General features: G+C 47.7%; 1 protein-coding gene and 1 long non-coding RNA gene across 2 annotated transcripts in view; one reads left to right on the top strand and one right to left on the bottom strand.

Annotated features, from left to right (window-relative positions):
• Nucleotides 1–22,502, bottom strand: part of DHCR24 (24-dehydrocholesterol reductase) — a 40,037-nt gene extending 17,535 nt beyond the window's left edge. Inside the window, exons 1-5 of the mRNA XM_004025855.4 lie at nt 21,536–22,502; nt 18,252–18,407; nt 10,591–10,696; nt 9,742–9,860; nt 4,003–4,266 (exon numbers count right to left, since the gene is read on the bottom strand). Of these exons, the coding sequence (XP_004025904.2) occupies nt 4,003–4,266; nt 9,742–9,860; nt 10,591–10,696; nt 18,252–18,407; nt 21,536–21,988 (1,098 nt within the window). The 5' untranslated portion in view covers nt 21,989–22,502. The remainder of the gene's footprint in view (nt 1–4,002; nt 4,267–9,741; nt 9,861–10,590; nt 10,697–18,251; nt 18,408–21,535) is intronic.
• The window catches only part of LOC129524411 (uncharacterized), a 77,110-nt gene continuing 76,380 nt past the window's right edge, over nt 22,133–22,862 (top strand). The window contains exon 1 of the long non-coding RNA XR_008668164.2: nt 22,133–22,428. This is a non-coding gene — a long non-coding RNA (uncharacterized lncRNA). The remainder of the gene's footprint in view (nt 22,429–22,862) is intronic.

The following is a 22,862-nucleotide window of genomic DNA, read 5'->3' as shown; positions in this document are numbered from 1 at the left end:
CCAGATGTCTAATGGCATCCACCACTCTGCCCCAGCCCTGTTCCCTCCGGTATCAGGGTCTTGCTCACTGGGGCACTTGGCAAATATCCCTCTGCTGCTGATTCTGGGAGGGCCTTTGGGTAAGGCTCTCTGTGCCTCACAGTCTTCTCCTTGGGAAATAAGGGAATCAGATCAGGTCTCCAAATATTGCAAAAGCTGGGCAAACCCCTCTGCCAAATCATAATCTTAGGGGGCATCTAATACATCAAATGGATGACAGCAGAGCCACTTTGGGTACAGTGGGGGTGGTGACTCCCCTTGGTCCCATCCCTCCTCAGCTTTCCTACCCCTGAGAGCCTCAAGGGAACACCTCAGAGCAGTTGGAAAGCTCTGGTCTAGATGTCCTTGCTAGGTGACTTGGTGCTAGGTGACACACACTGTCTGGGCTTTGGCCTCAGTCAGGCAGATCCAGGGGCCCAGGAGGGCCAGAGCACTTCAGCTCAATGTCCGGTATTGCCACCGCTGTTCCAGGACCTCCAGCACTTACTGCAGTGTCCCACAGGGAGCAATGTTTGCATAGTGCTAAAGTCTGCAGGCTGATATGTCAGGGAACCAACACTGAACCAGGAGTCAGAAGCTGGAATTTAAATCTGTTCTGTGCTAGCTGTGTGTCTTCAGAGAAGTCTCTTTCCCTTTCTGGGCCTCATTTCCTTATTTGTAGAGAGGATTGTACCGGATGATTTTATAGCCCTTCACAACTTTAAAATGTTTTAAGTATGTATATAGGTATAGATTAAGAGTCTTAAGGGATGCCTATCCTTTGATCTGCGATTTTATGTTAAGATATTACTCAAATTGGCCGGGCACGGTGGCTCACGCCTGTAATCCCAACACTTTGGAAGGCTGAGGTGGGTGGATCACGAGGTCAGGAGATCAAGACAATCCTAGCTAACACAGTGAAACCCCGTCTCTACTAAAAATACAAAAAATTAGCCGGGCGTGGTGGTGGGTGCCTGTAGTCCCAGCTACTTGGGAGGCTGAGGCAGGAGAATGGCGTGAACCTGGGAGGTGGAGCTTGCAGTGAGCCGAGATCCCGCCACTGCACTCCAGCCTGGGCGACAGAGTGAGACTCTGTCTCAAAACAAAACAAAACAAAACAAAACAAAAAAAGATATTACTCAAATTACAGACAAAAGATGTTCACTGCTCCATTAATTAAAATAATAAAAAAATTGGAAGCAACTTAAATTTCCAACTATGGGCAGCAATAGGGCATTCATTTCCTCAATGCAAGGTGCAATGCAAGGTTGGCCATTCTAATTGGGATTCTTTAGTTCTAATAAGAATGGACATTAACAGTGATGGTTATGAAGGCAATGTAATAGTTCTAATAAAAGATGGATATTAACAATGACGGTTATGAAGACAATGTAACAACAGGGGGAAATGCTTATCACAATAAACAAGAAAAAGGCTGGGTGCAGTGGGTCACGCCTGTAATCCCAGCATTTTGGGAGGCCGAGGCAGGCGATTACCTGAGCTCAGAAGTTCAAGACCAACCTGGGCAACATGGCGAAACCCCGTCTCTACTAAAAATACCAAAATTAGCCAGGTGCAGTGGCATGCGCCTGTATTCCCAGCTACTCGGGAGGCTGAGACAGGAGAATTGCTTGAGCCTGGGAGGTGGAGGTTGCAGTGAGACAAGATCGCACCATTGCACTCCAGTCTGGGTGACAGAGTGAGACCTTGTCTCAAAACAAAAAACAATAAACAAGAAAAGACAAATGTGAACAAGTGATCACAGCTGAAGACAAACAAACTGCAAAATGCTGCAAAGAGAGGCTCACCCTCACAAGTGATCCAAGAACTGCAAAATAAAACGAGATACTATTTTTAACCCTATCAGATTGGCAAAAATGAAAGAGTGATCCTATTTAGTGTTGGCAAGAATGTAGGGAAAAAGGTGTTCTCACAGACCATTACTACAAGTAGGCATAAACACAGCTCTTCTCGAGGGCTGTTTGGTCATATCTATTAATATTTAATGTTCTCAAACCTTTGTGTAACAAAGTCCATTTTTCTGACTCAATCCTACACAAATATTTGTACAGAAGGACAGGATAAATGTGAGTCTTAAATCTTCAATGCAATCTTATTTGTAAGAGCAAAACAGTTTATGCAACATAAATGTCAGTAAGGGCTAAATTAGGCCAATTATTTACATGCAAAAATGGGATATTACAGAATGAAATGAAGACATGCACACATACATACACACACACACACACACACACACAGAGAAATAGGTCTCGGCTGGGTGTGGTGGCTCACACCTGTAATCCCAGTACTTTGGGAGGCTGAGGTGGGAAGACTGCTTGAGGCCAGGAGTTCAAGACTAGCCTTGGCAACATAGCAAGACCCTATCTGTACAAAAAAGTTTTAAAAATTAAAAAATTAACCAGGCCGGGCACCGTGGCTCGCACCTGTAATCCCAGCACTTGGCTTGGGAGGCCAAGGCAGGCAGATCACCTGAGGTCAGGAGTTTGAGACCAGCCTGGCCAACACGGTGAACTCCATTTCTACTAAAAATACAAAAATTAGGCAGGCATGGTGGCGCATGCCTGTAATCCCAGCTACTTAGGAGGCTGAGGCATGAGAATCGTGTGAACCTGGGAGACAGAGGTTGCAGTGAGCTGAGATCACGCACTGCACTCCAGCCTGAGCGACAGAGTGAGACTCCATCTCAAAAAAAAAAAAAAAAAAAAAAAAAAAAAATTTTTAACTGGACATGGTGGCACACGCCTGTAGTCCCAGCTACTTAGGAGGCTAAGGCGGGAGGATTGCTTGAGCCCTGGAGTTCAAGGCTACAGTGAGCTGTGATCGTACCACTGTACTCCAGTCTGGGCTACAGAGACCCTGTCTCAAAAAAAAAACAATAAGAAAATAAATAAATAAAAATAAATAGGTCTCGAAGAATGCACACAAAACTGTTATACGTAAGTGGTTACACCCTGGTGTAAAGAGATGCACTTTAACTTTTTCTTTATATATTTCAGCATTGTTACATTACTTTTATAGTTTAAAAACTTTCAAAAGAATCCATACACAGAAAGAGGAAATAAATACAGTTGTCTCTCAGTATCCATGGGGGATTTGTTCCAGGATCCCCCAAAATCCATGAATGCTCAAGTCCCTTACATAAAATGATTTAGTATTTGCATATAACCCTATGCACATCCTCCTGTATACTTTAAATCATCTCTAGATTTCTTACAATACTTAATACAATGTAAATGCTATGTAACAGTTAAGGAATAATGACAAGAAAAAAAGTCTGTCCATGTTCATTTCAGATGAAACCATCCATTTTTTGGCCCCTGAACGCTTTCAATCTGCAGTTGGTTGAATCCACTGTTGTGGAACCCACAGATACAAGGGGCCAACTGTATACCAAACACATTAGCAATACTGGCTTTGGGTCATATTTACAGGTGGAGTCTTTTCTTTCCTTTTTACTTGTTTGTACCTTCCAAGTCTCTTACAATAAGCACAAATCCTTTCTAAATGGAGAAAAAACTGCTAATAAAAATTACATGGTATATGTGGAAGGAATGTCAATCTAGATTCCAAAGCATCAAATCGATTACTCGAATCTTGTGGAAGTTTACATTACCTCTTTTAAGTGTTGGGATTACAGGTGTGAGCCACTGTGCCCAGCCTACATTACCTCTTGAAGACTCAGTTTCCTCATCTATAAAATGGGTTTGCTATAAGGACCAAAGATTACATCCACTAAGAGACAAGCACATCCCAGGCAGGTGGTAGGGGCAGAGTAGATGAAAGCTTCCATCACTGTCTAATACATTTCTGACGATAGATCCTGTTGCCTGTACCCCGGGTGGGTTGACCCAGGCAGCAGCCTTGAAGAGGTGGCTGCCAGGGTCAGGAGAGGTGAACCGGCTCAGTCCCAGCACACTCATGCCTCCCCAGTCTTGGTCAGCAGCAGCTGACACCCTGGCTTACCTTGCTGGGCTCTGCCTCATCTGTCATGACCCCTGTCATAATGACGGCCTCATCCAGGGAGTAGAGCAGCCCTTCCACGAAGTGGTTCTCCTGCCGCTGGGACTCGTGGGTGAACTTGGCACAGATAGCCTCCAGGCCCCGCACTGGCTCGAAATGCAGCTTGACGTACTTCTTGGCAGGGATGATGCGGATCTCAGCGGCCACCAGGAAACCCAGCGTCCCACAGGACCAGGGTACGGCATAGAACAGGTCTGAGTTTTCGGACTGTGAGACAGAATTGATGTGTTGTGAGCTGAAACCTTGGGCCCCACATTGTGGCATGCAGTCAGTGGGGGAGCAAAGCCTGGGAGAGTCCCTATTCTCTCACTCTCTTGTATAAACCCAAACAATGAGCTTTACAAACTGTGCTTGCTGGGCTTTAGTTTCCTCTCTGCAGCTTCGACATGACATGGAACCTAATACTGCCCTCTGTCTCAGGGACCCTCACTGAGAGAGCATCCTCCTTCTCCCATCTAGGCACAGCCCCTGACCCAGAGGCTATTCAGGAAAAAGCTGGGACTGGCACTGCTGCCCAACAACCCACAATGGCAGGGGCATTGAACAAGGGCAGGGGTCCAAGGCCAGGCCTTGACACCCTTAGTGGGTGTCAAGCAGTGTAGCTGGGGAACATTAAGATGCCTCCCTTCTGAACCATTACTAAAATTTACAAGGCCTTTCCCAGCCCATCAGCTTGTGGGATCCACCCCCGACAGAGCCCAGGGAGAGCGCTAGCACCCCCTTATGACAAGTAAAGAAACTGAGTCTCTGAGAGCTGCCATGACTCACCAAAGTCTTCCCAGAAAAGTCAGCTGCAGCAATGCCAGGGCTCAGGCAAGACCATCTAACTCCCCAGCCAGCGTTTTTCCTACAACACCTCATCTGCTTCCATAAATCAATGTCCAACCTCATCATTTTATTGTTTTGACATTTGTCTTGGACACAGACAACTGACTTTTCCTTGGCCATTCTGATTGGGATTCTTCAGTTCTAGTAAAGCTCTTTTGAAAAAGTCCAGCCATGTCTTGCCTTTACTAAGAGGACAGCCCTGTGCAGTCTCCACAAAACCTGAATGCTCTTGGTGGTGGGCACAGTGAATGCAGCAGGGCAGGAGAGCTGGAGCAAGGAGGCTCTGCAGCAGGCTGGCAGAAACCTCAGGAACAGCAGCACTAGGCTCACCAATTCCCCCTTGGGCCCACAGCTAATCACATTCTCCTGGCCATGGCAGTGAAGATGACACACTTGCTGCATGCCGAGCTCTATGCAAGGAGCTTCCCATACAGGACCTACTTATTCCTCTCAACCACATATTTGTCAGTGAGGAACCTGGGCCTCAGAGAAGGGAAAGAATTGACAAATGTCTGTCTCCTTTCTCTGCCGATACTAAATAGGTCAAAAGACAGGGCCCCGCAAGCGTTCAGGAAAGCAGGATGAATTGATGTGAATCTTGCTAGGGGTATCTCTCATCCAAGACCAGTGCTGCCAAGCTGGGGGTCTTTCCCTGGGCCCTCTTCTGTGAAGTGAAGGAGTCGGGTGGCTCCCTGAAATACCCACTTCAACAGGACCAACTGTCCCTCCCATCCCAGGGGTCCCTCACACCTGCCAGGACAGATCCAAGGTTATTTAAAGTGTCACTCCTATCCCACCCCTTAGGTAAAACGCTTTAAATGTTTGAATCCCAGTTTGGGTGGTAGAAGTGTCTCTTATTTTTCTAAAACATCCTCTCTAATCACTTTTACTTACATGATCACGTGCTACATAAAGACGTTTCAGTCAACAATGGGCCACAGATAAAATGGTGGTCTCATAAGATTATAATGGAGCTGAAAAAGTCCTGTTGCCCCTCCCCCTCTCCTTCTCCCTCTCCCTCTCCCTCTCCCTCTCCCCACGGTCTCCCTCTGATGCCGAGCCGAAGCTGGACTGTACTGCTGCCATCTCGGCTCACTGCAACCTCCCTGCCTGATTCTCCTGCCTCAGCCTGCTGCGATTGCAGGTACGCGCCGCCACGCCTGACTGGTTTTCGTATTTTTTTGGTGGAGACGGGGTTTCGCTGTGTTGGCCGGGCTGGTCTCCAGCTACTAACCGCGAGTGATCCGCCAGCCTCAGCCTCCCGAGGTGCCGGGATTGCAGACGGAGTCTCGTTCACTCAGTGCTCAATGGTGCCCAGGCTGGAGTGCAGTGGCATGATCTCGGCTCGCTACGACCTCCACCTCCCAGCCGCCTGCCTTGGCCTCCTAAAGTGCCAAGATTGCAGCCTCTGCCCGGCCGCCACCCCGTCTGGGAAGTAAGGAGCATCTCTGCCTGGCCGCCCATCGTCTGGGATGTGAGGAGCCCCTCTGCCTGGCTGCCCAGTCTGGAAAGTGAGGAGCGTCTCTGCCCAGCCGCCATCCCATCTAGGAAGCGAGGAGCGCCTCTTCCCCGCCGCCATCCCATCTGGGAAGTGAGGAGCGTCTCTGCCCGGCCACCCATCATCTGAGATGTGGGGAGCACCTCTGCCCCGCCGCCCCGCCTGGGATGTGAGGAGCGCCTCTGCCCGGCCGCCCCGTCTGAGAAGTGAGGAGACCCTCCGCCTGGCAACCGCCCCGTCTGAGAAGTGAGGAGCCCCTCCGCCAGGCAGCCGCCCCGTCTGAGAAGTGAGGAGCCCCTCCGCCCGGCAGCCACCCCGTCTGGGAAGTGAGGAGCGTCTCCGCCCGGCAGCCACCCCGTCCGGGAGGGAGGTGGGGGTCAGCCCCCACCAGGCCAGCCGCCCCGTCAGGGAGGGAGGTGGGGGGGTCAGCCCCCCGCCCGGCCAGCCGCCCCGTCCGGGAGGGAGGTGGGGGGGTCAGCCCCCCGCCCGGCCAGCCGCCCAGTCCGGGAGGTGAGGGGCGCCTCTGCCCGGCCGGCCCTACTGGGGAGTGAGGAGCCCCTCTGCCCGGCCAGCCGCCCCGTCCGGGAGGGAGGTGGGGGGCTCAGCCCCCCGCCCAGCCAGCCGCCCCGTCCGGGAGGGAGGGGGGGCCGGTCAGCCCCCTGCCCGGCCAGCCGCCCCGTCCAGGAGGTGAGGGGCGCCTCTGCCCAGCCGCCCCTACTGGGAAGTGAGGAACCCCTCTGCCCGGCCAGCCGCCCCTACTGGGAAGTGAGGAGCCCCTCTGCCCGGCCAGCCGCCCCTACTGGGAAGTGAGGAGCCCCTCTGCCCAGCCAGCCGCCCCGTCCGGGAGGGAGGTGGGGAGGTCAACCCCTGCCCAGCCAGCCGCCCCGTCCAGGAGGTGAGCAGCGCCTCTGCCTGGCTGCCCCTACTGGGAAGTGAGCCCCTCTGCCCGGCCACCACCCCGTCTGGGAGGTGTACCCAACAGCTCATTGAGAACGGGCCATGATGACAATGGCGGTTTTGTGGAATAGAAAGGGGGGAAAGGTGGGGAAAAGATTGAGAAATCGGATGGTTGCTGTGTCTGTGTAGAAAGAAGTAGACATGGGAGACTTTTCATTTTGTTCTGTACTAAGAAAAATTCTTCTGCCTTGGGATCCTGTTGATCTGTGACCTTACCCCCAACCCTGTGCTCTCTGAAACATGTGCTGTGTCCACTCAGGATTAAATGGATTAAGGGTGGTGCAAGATGTGCTTTGTTAAACAGATGCTTGAAGGCAGCATGCTCCTTAAGAGTCATCACCACTCCCTAATCTCAAGTACCCACGGACACAAACACTGCGGAAGGCCGCAGGGTCCTCTGCCTAGGAAAACCAGAGACCTTTGTTCACTTGTTTATCTGCTGACCTTCCCTCCACTATTGTCCTATGACCCTGCCAAATCCCCCTCTGCGAGAAACACCCAAGAATGATTAAAAAAAAAAAAAAAAAAAAAAAAGTCCTGTTGCCTAGTGGTATCACTGCTATCACAGCTGTCCTAATGTCATACTCATGTGTTTATGGTAACACTGGTGTAAGCAAACCTACTGTACTGCCAGTTGTATAAAAGTATAGCACATATAATTATGTACACTACATAATACTTGATAATGATAAATGACTCTGTCATTGGTTTATGTATCCACTACACTACACTTTTAATTGTTATTTTAGAGTGTACTCTTTCTGCTTATTAAAAAAAAGTTAACTGTAAACAGCATCAGGCAGGTCCTTCAGGAGGTATTCCAGAAGAAGGCATTGTTGTCAGAGATGACAGCTCCATGTGTGTTATTGCCCCGAAGACTTTCCAGTGGGACAAGATGCAGAAGTGGAAGCGTTATTGATAATCTTGACTCTGTGTAGGCCTAAACTAACATGTGTTTATGTCTTGACCTTTTTTCGAGACAGGGTCTCGCTCTGTCACCCAGGCTAGAGTGCAGTGGCGTAATCACGGCTCACTGCAATCTCTGCCTCCCAGGCTCAAGTGATCCTCCTGCTTCAGCCTCCACAGTAGCTGGAAATACAGGAATACACCACCATGCCCAGCTAATTTTTGTATTGTTTGTAGACCATGTTGTAGGCCATGTTGCCCAGGCTGGTCTCAAACTGCTAAGCTCAAGCAGTCCACCTGCCTTGGCCTCCCAAAGTGCTGGTATTACAGGAGTGAGCCACTGCACCCAGCCTTGTGTCTAAGTTTTTAACAAAAAAACTTTAACAAGTTAAAAAAAAAGTTTAAATAGAAACAAGCTTATAGAATAAGGATATAAAGAAGGAAACTATTTTTGTACACCTGTACAATGTGTTTGCATTTTAAGCTAAGTGTTATTACAAGAGTCAAAAGTTTTTAAAAAGTTTATAAAGTAAAAATGTTATAGTAAGCTAACAGTATTTATTATTGAAGAAAGAAAATTTCAAAAAATAAATTTAGTGTAGCCTAAGTGTACAGTGTTTATAAAGTCTACAGTGGTGTACAGTAATGTCCCAGGACTTCACATTCACTCACCACTCACTCACTGACTCACCCAGAGCAACTTCCAGTCCTGCAAGCTCCATGCATGGTAAGTACACTACATAGGTGTACCATTCATCTTTTATACTGTATTTTTACTGTACCTTTTCCAAGTATACGTATGTTTAGATACATAAATACCATTGTGTTACAGCTGCCTACAGTATTGAGTACAGTACCATGCTGTATAGGTCTGTAGTCACAGAGTAGTAGGCTATCCAAATAGCCTACGTGTGAAGTAGTCTATCTCATCTAGGTTTATGTAATTACACTCTTATGATGTTTGCACAATGACAAAATTGCCTACAACTTGTTTCTTATAACATATCCCTACTGTTCTGTGACACATGACTGTACCTCAAAGTGTTAAGACACACAGCTTTGATGCCAAGGCCTGACTTCCTCCAGAGAGGCAGGATGGCATAATGAACGGCTAAGGGACCTGGGAGCCTGATTACTGGGGTGTGAGTCCCAGCTGTGTGACCTATGGCAAATAATCTCTCTGAGCTTTAGTTTCCTATCTATAAAATAGGGATAATAATCCTTCTATTATTTAATAATAATCTATAAAATAGGGATAATAAACCTCCCTCATTAGGTTGTTGAAGGATTACATGCATGCCTTAATATATATAATGGATTTACAACATTGCCTAAGCTCATATAAGGGGCTACACAAATTTTTGTTTACGGATACAGACCCAGACTGAACAGGTATTGGGAATGAAGCACACCTAGAGGAGCCACCTCCCTGACCTCAGGATCCTTAATGCCCAGAGCAGGCTGGCATGGACATCTCCCATTGCTGAACTCACCGGAGTGCATCGCACAAAGCTGCCATCAGCCAGGACCAGCTCGTAGGCAGTGCAGATGTGTTGGAATAGGCCGTACTTGTGGGATGATGACTCGATACCTGTGCCCATGATCAAGCCCCCTGCAGAGACATCACACACAGTGTCAGCAGGGAGAGCTGTGGGTACAAGGTTGGGGGTGGGTTGGAGCTGGGGGGCCTCCTAGCATGAGGGAGGTATGGCAGGCTAGCAGAAATGGGGCTGTTAACTTAGGGGAGATTTCCCACCTGTCAATCTAGAGAGCAGGAGAGGGAAGGAGGGGCTCAGATGGGAGCATGAGGGCGTCCTTAGAGGAAGGGAGTGGCGAGCAGACCTTGTCAAGTGTACTCACACCTCACCTCTGGCCAGACTCAACCTAGAAATCTGTGTGCATTCATCTTGAGAGGGACTTTAATGAAAAGGGGGGTTGAAGGGGTGACAGGAAGCCCTGTCCCATGGGAATAGTTAAAAGAACTGAAGGTGTTTTCCCTGAAGAAGAAGAGGCTTTGGGGGCTATGAATCCTATGGGAGGAGAAGAGAGACTATACTTATTCTGTGTGTTCCATGGGGTGGAATTGGAGCAATGGGAACAAGTCACAGGGAAGCAGATTCAAACCAGAAATTAAAAGTGCCTTCTGATAACTTGAGCTGCTCAGAAATGGAACAGCAAGCAGTGAACACCCTGTCATTGGAGCAGGCAAGTAAGAGACTGAATGACTTCTGTCACAGATGGAATAGCGGCAATTCCAGGACTAGATGGAGGGTGTCCAAGGCCCATCAGCTCCGGTCCTAGGACCGTGTGTCTCTTCTTGCCCGCTAATATAGGGTCCTCACCCACTGTGAGGTCATCAAGCTCAGGCAACACGGGGAGAGTCCAGCCAATGGAGGTCAGCAGGGCAGTCACCTGGCCCATGGTCACCAAGGGCTCCACACGGACAATCTGTTGACACAAGAAAAGAGACCCTGGGTCAAAAGGAGGCTGCCAGGCCCAAGGGGAGCTGCTGCACACAGAAGGTGTCATCTCAAACCTTCCCAAACACTGCAGGGATTCCTATATAGCCTTTGCAGGCTCTTTCTAGAACATTGCCTTTAATTACAGGGAATGTGATTTCTGGCTCTCGGTTAGCTAGTGTTCAACCTCGCCCTTCAAGTATCTTTATACTAAATATTTGACTTATCCTTTTCTAAATTACAGGAGAAATACTCATTCACTTAGAAGATAAGCAAAAGTGAAGAAGAAGAAAAAAATCACCCATCCTGGCTGGGCGTGGTGACTCATGTCTGTAATCCCAGCACTTTGGGAGGCCAAGGCAGGTGAATCATCTGAGTTCAGGAGTTTAAGACCAGCCTGGCCAACTTGGTGAAACCCTGTTTCTACTAAAAATACAAGAATTAGCCAGGCGTGGTGGCGGGCACCTGTAGTCCCAGCTGCTTGGCTGAGGCAGGAGAATCACTTGAACCTGGGAGGTGGAGGTTGCAGTGAGCCGAGATCGTGCCACTGTACTCCAGCCTAGGCAACAGAGTGAGACTCCGTCTCAAAAAAAAAAAAAAAAAAAAAAAAAATTCACCCTTCCTAGTTCTTCAGAATTACTAATGTTAATAACAGAGTGTATTTACTTTGGTTTTTTTTTTCCCACACATACTATATTGGTACTGTGAACCCCGAATATCAGAGACAGGTCTCAGTTAATCCAGAAAGTTTATTTTGCCAAGGTTGAGGATGTGCGCCCCTGATACAGCCTCAGTACGTCCTGACAACATGTGCCCAAGGAGGCTGGTGCACAGCTTGATCTTACACATTTTAGGGAGACAGAACACATCAATCAATATATGTAAGAAGTATAGTGGTTCTGTCCAGGAAGGCGGGGACAACTTGAAGCAGGGAGAGGGCTTGCGGTCACAGGTAGATAAGAGACAAATGGCTGCATTCTTTTCAGTTTCTGATAAGCCTTTCCAAAGGAGCTAATCAGAATATGCATCTATCTCAGTGAGCAGAGGGATGACTTTGAATAGAATGCGGAAGCAGGTTTGTCCTGAGCAGTTCCCAGCTTGACTTTTCCCTTAGTTTAGTAATTTGGGGGCCCCAAGATTTTCCTTTCACACTATTTTGTATGTTTTAACACAACACACACAAACCAAAAGCATATCTCATTTTCTGTTTTGCCTTTTTAAAATTTAACACTATACTATGACCATCATCTCTTATCATTACACATTCTTGGAACACACGATTTTTAACGTATACATCCCTTGGACTTCTAGCTGAAGTGGAATAACAGGAACCACATTTACCCTGCTGCCTGAAAAAAAAAACCTGACAAAATATATGAAATGAGAGTTTTCAATGCAGTGGACATAAACAATGAAAGTTAGTGATCCCTCAGGGACAGGAAACAAGGTGAGCTCTGAGGCGGGAGGATTGCTTGAGGCCAGGGGTTCGAGACCAGCCAGGACAACATAGCAAGACCTAAAAATAAAAAAATAAAAAATTATTTTAAAAAAGGTGAGCTCTAGGGATGGCCCATTTAACTGCCTGGAGTTAGGCAGTGCAGGGAGGGAAACCCACGTGGAGTCCAGTGGACTTTCTAAGAGTTAAAAAGATGGAGGTGAGGCTGGGCATGGTGGCTCACGCCTGTAATCTCAGCACTTTGGGAGACCGAGGTGGGTGGATCACCTGAGGTCAGGAGTTCAAGACCAGCCTGACAACATGGCAAAAACCTGCCTCTGCTAAAAATACAAAAAATTAGCTGGGTGTGGTGGCAGGCGCCTGTAATCCCAGTTACTCAGGAGGCTGAGGCAAGAGAATCACTTGAACCCATGGAGGTTGCAGTGAGCCAAGACTGTACCACTGCACTCCAGCCTGGATGACAGGGCGAGACTCTGTCTCAAAAAAAAAAAAAAAAAAGAGGTGAGAGTTCCAGAAGACCAAGGTGAATACAGTGTGCAGGACTGAGTACTGGGGAGGAGAGAGTTGCAAAGAGAAAAAACTGAAGAAATGCAAAAGGTGTCCTTGGGAATTCAACTGAGTACTAATCAGTAAATACGCATGAGGCTATTACCTGAGGCTGAAGCCAGGGAAAAAACTGCCAGAAAAGACAACAGGTAATAGGCTAGGCATGGTGGCTCATGCCTATAATCCCAGCTCTTTGGGAGGCCAAGGCAGGTGGACCACCTGAGGTCAGGAGTTTGAGACCAGCCTGGCCAACATGATGAAACCCCGCCTCTGCTAAAAAAAAATACAAAAAATTAGTTGGGCGTGGTGGTGGGTGCCTGCAATCCCAGTTACTCAGGAAGCTGAGGCAGGAGAATCGCTTGAATCCGGGAGGCGGAGGTTGCAGTGAGCCGAGATTGCGCTACTGCACTCCAGCCTGGGCAACAAGAGTGAAACTCTGTCTCAAAAAAAAAAAAAAAAAAAAAAAAGATAATAGGTAATAGTACCAGGGACTCACACAGGGCAGGAGATAGTGTCTGTTCCCACAAGCCAGACTGGAAAACCTGATGATTCACAGGGCACTGTGTAGAGTACTCAAAATGATCTTGCCTCATAATTAACTCGAGATTAAATACTTCCCTGGCCCCATCTAAAAAATCGAGACCCAGTGGGATCAAACTATTTCCAAGTAACTTAGCTGCCTCCTAGAGCAAAACTCAAAATTTATAGGAACATAAAAATACCCAGCTCCCCAAAAGGTAAAATGTCAGAGTATCACAATGTCAGAATCCAATAGAATTTTACCAGGCATACAGAGGCAGAAAAATTCAACCCATAATGAGAAAAATCAATCAATCAAACAGATCCAGAACTGACATAGATATTAGAATTAGTGAACAGGGACATCAAAACATTTATAATAACTATATTCTCTATATTCGAAAATTTAACTAGAGACATTAAGAATATATTAAAAAGATCCGGCCAGGTGCAGTGCCTCACACCTGTAATCCCAGTGCTTTGGGAGGCCAAGGCAGGCGGATCACCTGAGATCAGGAGTTGAAACCAGCCTAGCCAACATGGCGAAACTCCGTCTCTACTAAAAATACAAAAAAATTAGCCAGGCGCGGTGGTGCGCATCTGTAATCCCAGCTACTCAGGAGGCTGTGACAGGAGAATCGCTGGAACCCAGGAGGTGGAGGTTGCAGTGAGCCGAAATCACGCCACTGCACCCAGTCCAGCCTGGAGGACAGAGCAAGACTCCGTCTCAAAAACAAAAACAAACAAACAAACAAAAATCCAAATCAAACTTCTGGAAATGAAAACCACAATGTCTGAAATGAAAGATACAATGGATGGCACTAACAGCAAATTAGAAATTGCAGAAGAAAAGATTAGTTAACTTAAATACACAGCAACAGAAACCATCCAAAATGAAAGAGAGGAAAAAAATTTTTTTTAAATGAACAGTGCCTCAATGACCTGAGCTGTAGAACAACTTGAAATGGCCTAATATATAGGCCTAGCTGTCTCTAAACTAGATGAGAAAAAGGAGGGGACAGAAAAACAGATGAAGAAATAATGGCCCCCAAATTTCCTGATTTGATGAAAAATTACGCCAAATTCCAAACAAGAATTATGAATAAAACTATACCAAAACACATCATAATAAAATTGCTCAAAACTAGTGATAAAAAATCAACATACTTCTAAATAATCCATGGGTCAAAGCAGACGTCAAAAGGGAAATCAAAGTATTTTGAACTGAAATAAAAAGAAAACATATAGAAATTTGTGAGCTGCCTCTAAAACAGTGCTTAGGGGAAAATTTATAGCACTAAACATTTATATTAGAAAAAAAAGGTCTAAGTCAATGACTTAAACTTTAACCTTAAAAAACTAGAAAAAGAGTAAAATTAAACCCAATGTAAGAAAAGAAATGAAATAATAAAGACCAAAGCAGAAATCAATGAAATTGAAAACAACACACACACACAAAGGGAAAAATCAGTGATATCAAAGCTAGCTTTTGAGAAGATCAATAAAATTCAATAGCCTTTAGCCAGACTGTTCAGGAAAAAAAGAGAACAGAAACAAAATACCAGTATCAAGAACGAAAGACTTGACATAGCTACAGATATCTATAGGAAGTATTGTGAACAACTTTATGTCAATAAATTATACAACACAGTGAAATGGACAAATACCTTTGAGACACAAACTACCAAAGCTAACCCAAGAAGAAATAAATAAACTGAAGAGCCCAGTACCTATTAAAAAAATTGAATTTGTGCTTAAAAACTTTCTTACAAAGAAAACTCCAGGCCCAGAGAGCTTCACTTTAAGGTTTCCATAAAAATTCTACAATAAAATATAGGAGAAAGCCTTTCTGACATTGGATAGGCAAAGATTTCCTAAATAAAATATCAAAACGCAAAGTAGGCCAAGCGCGGTGGCTCACGCCTGTAATCCCAGCACTTTGGGAGGCCAAGGTAGGTGGATCATTTGAGGCCAGGAGTTTGAAACCAGCCTGACCAATGTGGTGAAACCCCCTCTCTATTAAAAATACAAAAATTAACCAGGTGTGGTGGTGTGCACCTGTAATCCCAGCTACTTGGGAGGCTGAGGCACAAGAATTGCTTGAAACCGGGAGATGGAGGTTGCCGAGAGCTGAGATAGCACCACTGCACTCCAGCCGGGGCCACAGAGCAAGACTCTGTCTCAAAAAACAAAAATATAAACAAACAAACAAACAAAACCCCCACAATGCATAAAAGAAGAAATTAACAAATTGGGAAAAATTAAAACTTCTGATTTGGCCAGGCGTGGTGGCTCACGCCTGTAATCCTAGCACTTTGGGAGGTCAAGGCAGGCAGATCACCTGAGGTCAAGAGTTTGAGACCAGCCTGGCCAACATGGTGAAACCCCGTCTCTACTAAAAATACAAAAAATTAGCTGGGTGTGGTGGCACATGCCTGTACTCCCAGCTACCCAGGAGGCTGAGGCATGAGAATCACTGGAACCTGGGAGGCGGAGGCTGCAGTGAACCAAGATCGTGCCACTGCACTCTAGCCAGGGCGATGGAGTGAAACTCTGTCTCAAAAAGAAAAACTAAATAAAGCTTCTGGTTTTCAAAAGAGAAGCCACAGACTGTGAGAAAATATTTGCAAATCATGAATCTAATAAGGGGTGTTATTTCAGGGTCTAATATCCAGCATCAATAAGGAACTTAAACAAACTTACAAGAACAAAACAACCCCTATTAAAAAGTGAACATAAAAAGGACATGAACAGACACTTTTCAAAAGACAAATATGTGGCCAAGAAGCATATGAAAAAAAGCTCAACATTACTGATAATTAAAGAAATGCAAATCAAAACCACAATGAAATACCATCTGACACCGTCAGAATGGCTATTATTAAAAAGTCAAAAAATAACAGATGCTGGTGAAGTTGCAGAGAAAAAGGAACATTTATACACTGTTGGTGGGAGTGTAAATTAGTTCAACCATGTGGGAGACAGTGTGGTGATTCCTTAAAGACCAAAAAACAGAAGTAGCATTCGACCCAGCAATCTCATTACTGGGTATATATACCCAAAGGAATATAAACCATTGTGTCATAAAGACACGTGCATGTGTATGTTTACTGCAGCACAACTCACAATAGCAAAGACATGGAATCAACTTAAATGCCCATCAGTGGTAGACTGGTTAAAGAAAATGTGGTACGTATACACCATGGAATACTATGCAGCCATGTTCCTTTGCAAGAACATGGATGCAGCTGGAAGCCATTATCCTTAGCAAACTAATGCAGGAACAGGAAACCAAATACCGCATGTTCTCACTTATAAGTGGGAGCTAAATGATGAGAACACATGGACACATACAGGGGAACAACAGACACTGGGTCCTATCAGAGGGTGGAGGGAGGGAGAAGGGAGAGGATCAGGAAAAATAACTAATAGGTACTAGGCTTAATACCTGGGTGATGAAATAATATGTACAACAAACCCCATGACACACGTTTACCTACATAACAAACCTGTACAGGTACCACTTAATTTAAAAGTTAAAAAAAAAAAAAAAAGTTTCCAGAATATATAAGAAAACCACCAGATTTTTTTTAAACTGGCAAAAGATTTGATCAGGCCTCACCAAAGAAGATATACAAATAGCAAACATGCACATGGAAAGATCATTAGTCACTAGGGAAATGTGAATTAAAATTACAATGAAAAACTACTACACATCTATTAGAATGGCTAAAATTAAGACTAACCATATCAAGTTTATTACAATGCAGAACAAGAACAACACTCACGCTGCTGGTGGAAATGTAAAATGCTACAATCAGTTTGAAAAAAAATTTGGCACTTCCTTAAAAAGTTAAATGTACACCCACCTTATGATCTAGCCATTCCACTCCTAGATATTTGCCCAAGAGAAAGGAAGGCATATGCCCATACAAAGACTGTTCACAAATGTTCCATTTTATTTGTAATTGCCCCAAACTGGAGCCAGCCAAAATGTCCATCAGTAGGTGAATGGATAAACCGGCTGTGATACATCCACACAACATGTGTGGGAATATGACTCAGCAGTGAAAGAGAATGAACTATTGACACACCTTTCAACATGGATGAATCTCCAAATAAAGATGTTGAGTGAAAGAGGCTAGACAAACAAAAAGTACTGTATGATTCCATTTATATAAACTCTAGAATCAAACTAATTTATAGTGGCAGAAAGGTCATTGTTTGCCTAAGGCTGTGCGGGGCGGGTAGGGGAAGAGGCAGGGCTAGGGGCTAGAGGAAGGGATTACCAAGGAGCTTGAGGAGATTTTGGGGTGTGATGGGTATGTTTGTTGTCTTGATTGTGGTAAGAGTTTTACCACACTTTAAATACATCAATAAAGCTATTAAAAAAAATGGCACAGAGAGATTAAGTAACTTGGCCAAGGTCTCACAATAATAACAAAATGCCATCAAGTAGACATACCATATTTAATGACTCCCCTATTATTGGATATTGTGTTGTTGTCAATTAGAAATAAAGCTGTGATATAATCACTCTGTCTTGGGTATCTTTATACTGAAGCCTATTTCCTTTTTCCTTAAGCCAGGTTTCGAGAAGTAAAATTACTAGACGGGCCAAAAAGTATGTACATTTCGAAGGCTATTAAACAAGAGGGTCTCCAGGAAGCTTATAACAAGACCCACGCCTCTCAGTCACTTCTGTAGCCCATTTTTTACCAGCACACTTCCTTATCAGGAAGGGGTAAGTAGATTCCTTTTTGCCTCTCATTTTTGCTCATGAATTCCCCATTCCTGACTTCCTGTGGAAACGCAAAGGGTTCCCCTGAGCTATTATGACCCATCTCTCCCCTGGTGGCTGTGAGGCTTGAGGACAGCAATGGCAGGGAGTATCTTCTATGACTGTGGGCATTGGTCCTGTCCACTCTGCAATGCCCTTGGCTAAAATCATCTCCCTATGAGTCACTTGCACCAGGGGCAGTGCCCCACCTGCTCCCAGAGCCCGGAAAAGTGCTACTCTCACCTGTTTCTTGGTGTCCACTTCCAGAATGTCCATCAGGTTGATCATGATGTTTTTGTGTGTCTTCTTGTACTTCCCGACACGTAGTGAGACAGTGAGCCAGCCAGGGCGCCCCGTGCACATGAAGGTCTTGCTGCCCTGCTCCTTCCATTCCCGCACCTGCAACCACAGGACAGAGGGTGAGCTGGCCCCACTGGGAATCCCCAGAGCAGCCTGCAGCCCTGCTTTCTTCAAGGGCGAGCTGGGAATGATGCCTCCATCAGGCACTGGAGAAACAGAACAATGAAAAGGCCTGCTGGCCCTACCCTCTGGCACCTCCCTGGCCAGCAAGGCTGACAGAAAAGCCAACATATTGCTACACCACAAGGCAGAATGATGAAAGAGCTAGAAGAGAGGATCGAAGTGTTCTGAAAACATTAACTCTAGCTGGGAAGTTCAGAAAAGGTTTTGTAATGGTGATAATAGCAAGCATAAAAATGAGGACCATTTACTGGGTATTCCCAACACACTAGGCAGCTACTGCACACTGTCTTGTGTAATTCCTACAACAGTCCCAGGAAGTTAGGATGACACCCTTTTTTTGAGGATAAGGAAACTCAAAAGTAAAAGAACTTGTCCAAAGTCACACAATTGGTAAATGGCAGAGCTGAGATTCATAGCCAGGACTGTTTGACCTCAGGACAGGAAAGATAGATGGAGTTGTGGTAACAGTTCACAGGGTAATAGCTAACACGTATGGAGGCTTATCACATGCCAAGGCCTGTTTAAACATTTGTATATGTTAACTCATGCATCACTTTGAGGGGAAGAGGAGGAGCAGGGAAGGACCACCAAGCCAATGGAAGGAAGAGGTTTTACAAAACCGCTAAGGTAAGTGACCAGAGCACAAAACACAGAACAAATGGCCCACGGATGACAAGCCCATCAGAAATGCAGGAGGAAGTGTTTCTTTTCTGCTGAGATAGACAAGTGCAAGGGGAGGTGGATATTTGTCGTTCTGACCTGTGACCATCCATTTCCTCTTCATCCACTTTTAACAATCTCCATCTTCCTTTGGTCCAAGTGAGACTGATTCTACTCCCCTACCCCAGGAGGTGGGTACATGACTGAGGTCTGATTCTATACTTCTGGCCAGAGACAGGTTAAGGACATCTCATTAAGTCAAGCCAATGAGACCAGTTCCAGGACAGCCACTCTCTCTTTACTGGGGTCGCTAAGCTGGTTGGATATGAGCCAGAAACTGTTGGGGCCTCTGCAGGGAGAGAGGCTCCAGAGAATGAAGTCAACCTAGAAAAGCAGGGCCAACAGATGGCAGAGGGATGGACAGATGGAGATGGGGGACAGAGGATCCTGGATCCAGCCATGCCTGATCCAGTTGTACTCCCAGACTTTTCAGGACCTGAGCCAATAAAATCCCTTTTTGCTCAAGTCAGTTTGAATTGAGCTTCTTTCACTTGCAACCAAAAGTCTGGTCAAATACTGGTCAGGTCTCCTGGAGAAGGCTGCACTGGAGCTGGCTAGGCAAACAGCTCAACACGGGGAAGGACTTTTCTTTGATCAGAGGCCAGGGAGCCAGTAGGGGGCAGGTATTAAGGAAGAGATTCCTGTGATTTGGGGGAAAAGGGATGATAGATGGGATTCCATGACCAACCAGGTCTCGTCCCTGCCTGAATCTGCAGCCACGGAGTTTGATACAAGCCCAGAGATGGGAGGAAGTGATTAGGGTGCTGCACTGAAGCTGGAGGCCAAAGAGAGAGCCCAGAAAAAAGGGCAACTAGGTCAGACAGCTATTACAAGCCAGGTGTGAGGCAACTGAACCAGACCTATAGTGGGAAAGGGAAAGCCTGGGAAAGAAGAAATGTCAGAGTTCAGGCTCTGAAATCGAGCTAACCTAGGTTCCAGCCCCATTTACTGACTAGTCTTCCTGAGCACATGACTCACACTCTGAAATTCAATTTTCCCTGTTTGTAAAATAGGCACAAGATCTACCAGGGTTGCTGTGAGGATGGCAATGGCACATGGCAGGTCTGGGGTAGAGGCTAGTCCAGCTGGGCCCCTGTTTTCCTGCTCACAGTGAATCTTGTGGCTTAGCTGAGATTAATAGGCACTCGCTAGGCTGTTTTGAGCCAGGCCCTATGGGCCACAGGCGAGTCACATAACAGTCCCTGCATTCTAGGAGCTCACAGTCTGACAGGGGAGACAAGCAGGTAAATGGAGAATTTGAACTCGAGAAAAGAGCTAGGAAACAGGGTGCAGGTGGGGAGGGAGGACAGGCAGAGGCTCTGGAGCCATGACTGTGACCAGCAAAATCCAGAGCTACAGGGCAAAGCACTTCCAGACACTGCGTTCTCCCACCAGGCCCCAGGTCTTATGCCTCATGGGAACGTCTCTCCGCATCCATCTTCATGCTCTTGCCTGAAGCACCCAGCGCGGAGCAAGCAGAATATGGAGGCTGCTACACCTACGGAAGGGTGGCAGCAGGAAACAGAAGCTCTCTGCAACCTGATGCCAACAAGAGAAGAACATAAAGAGAAGCAGAGGGAGTCAAGAAACTGCCCAGGTCCCTGGATGCAGAGGAGGCTCCACTGTGAGCCACAGAAGGTCACAGGCTCCGTGGGTGCCTGAGGAACTGAGAGATGGACCGACTGTCTTTGTCAAGGAGTGAGCCCTCCGTCACCAGAGGCTGTGAGGTTCTTCCCTCCCGCTTCTGGGCTGGGTTCTACCTTCTTGCTTTAGTCTTCTATCCTAAACCCAATCAAAAGCGTCTTGCTGCACAAAATAAAGTCCAAACTCGGCCTTGGCATCAAGGCCCCTCTCCAGCCTAGCACCAAACGGACTTTTCCGACGTTCTCCTGCCCCTGCCCTGCACTTGTCCGCTTCCCAGCATTTGCTCACACCAGTCCCTCCACCCACACACCTTCCCCCAATCATTTCCCATACTTCCCAATCTCTAGACCCAGCTCCACCTCCCGGAAGCCTTTCCTTCTCTGAAATGCTTGGGCCGGGTGAGAGTTACCTGAGTGCTGCGCACCTCCCCCTCTTCCCCTTCTTCATCTCCCTCCAGGTACCCGCATATGCCCTGCACACAGTGGGCACTTTGCCTGTTCTGTTCCCCCGCCCCCATCACATTTTTGTTTCGTTCCAACCCCTCTCCAACGCCAGCTCCCCACCCCCCCGGGAAGTCCTGGCCGCCCCCGCACCGCAGCTCCCGTCGCCACCTCGCGTCCCGCTATCCCCGCGCACGCCGCCCCCGACCCTGAGTCCCGGCCGCACCCGGCCCCGCTCACCTGCTTCTGGATGTCCCGCACGCGCTGCTCGTGCAGGCGCGGAGCGCTGCTGAGCTTGAACACCACCCAGGCGCGCACGTAGTAGTAGATATCGAAGATAAGCGAGAGCGGCAGGAGGAAGAGGCACACGAACACCCAGCGCTGGTGGATGAGCACGAACTCCAGCCCCTTCACGCGCACCCACAGCAGGAAGAGCAGCGCGCACACGGCCAGCGACACGGCGGGCTCCATGGTGCGGCGCCGCGCGGTAAGGGCTGCGGGTTCGCGCCTCCTGTCACCGCCGCCAGCTCCGCGCCTGGCCCGCTCTGCGCCTGTAGCCCGCAGCCAGGGGAGCCCGGGATCGCCCGCCGCCTCGCGATTGGCTCGGGTCGCCGAGGTTCGGTGGGCCGAGACCCGGGCGGCGACCAATGGCGAGCCGCGCCGGGGATCGGACCAGGAACCCGCAGCTTTCATTGGCTGCGGGAGTCGGACCGCTCCACCCTTTTCTCCCCGCCGCCGCGCGAGGCGGGGGTGCCAGGGACTGGGTGCCGGTGGGGTCCGCTGCGAATACCGGGGGCGGGCAGCCGGGACTCAGGGCCCCAGGCCCTCGGGGCTGCGGGGCCGCCTCCTCCAAACGCGCCTTAAGCGGTTTTGCAGTGGCTTTCCGCCGGAGGGCTGGGAGGCGCCCCGGCCGAGTCAGTCACCCTTTGGCCGGACAGGCGATTCCCGAGCGCGGAGAATGGAAACCTGGCGGTAACCTCTGCAGGTCGTGCCACTCGGTGTGCGCAAGGCCTCCAGAGGCATCTTTTCATTTTTAGGGGGCACTTTCCACGAATTCATTTGAGCTACACAGCAGTCCTGGGCAGTGGGGAGTGGTGAGCTCCATTGTGTACACTTGGAAGCAGCCCAGAAAGGTGAAGACCTGTTCGTGAACTCCAGAGGCCATTGGAAGCGTGGAAGGCTATGGCTGGCACTCTTCCTCTTCTTCCAGTTCACTGAGGCAGATGGGAGGCCCGGAGGAGAAAGAATGAAGGAAGGCATTTCAGCCCGAGTAAACTCCCCAGGCCCGCTCTGTGCCAGGCAGTGTTGCAAGCCTCGGGTAGGGTGGTGAGCAAAGCAGATGGCCCGGCCCTCACTCAGCAGCCAGTGTAGGGGAGCTGCCACGGTTACCAGCAAAAGCTGAAATCCAGCGCCATTTGCATTTCATATGGAATTTTAGGAAGTTTTCGAGATGTTTTAGTTTAGAAGCTAAACATGACATACCAGGTTCTTCTCTGTCTGGCCTTGCATACCTATCCAGTTCCCTCTCCATTCATCTCTGCCCTGACATGCACTCAGGAGGCTCCCT

The sequence above is a fragment of the Gorilla gorilla genome, chromosome 1 (assembly GCF_029281585.2).
Source record: "Gorilla gorilla gorilla isolate KB3781 chromosome 1, NHGRI_mGorGor1-v2.1_pri, whole genome shotgun sequence".
In the NCBI taxonomy this organism is placed as follows: Eukaryota; Metazoa; Chordata; class Mammalia; order Primates; family Hominidae; genus Gorilla; species Gorilla gorilla.
Note: the sequence above shows the minus strand (reverse complement) of the source record. Positions and strands in the feature narration are given on the sequence as shown.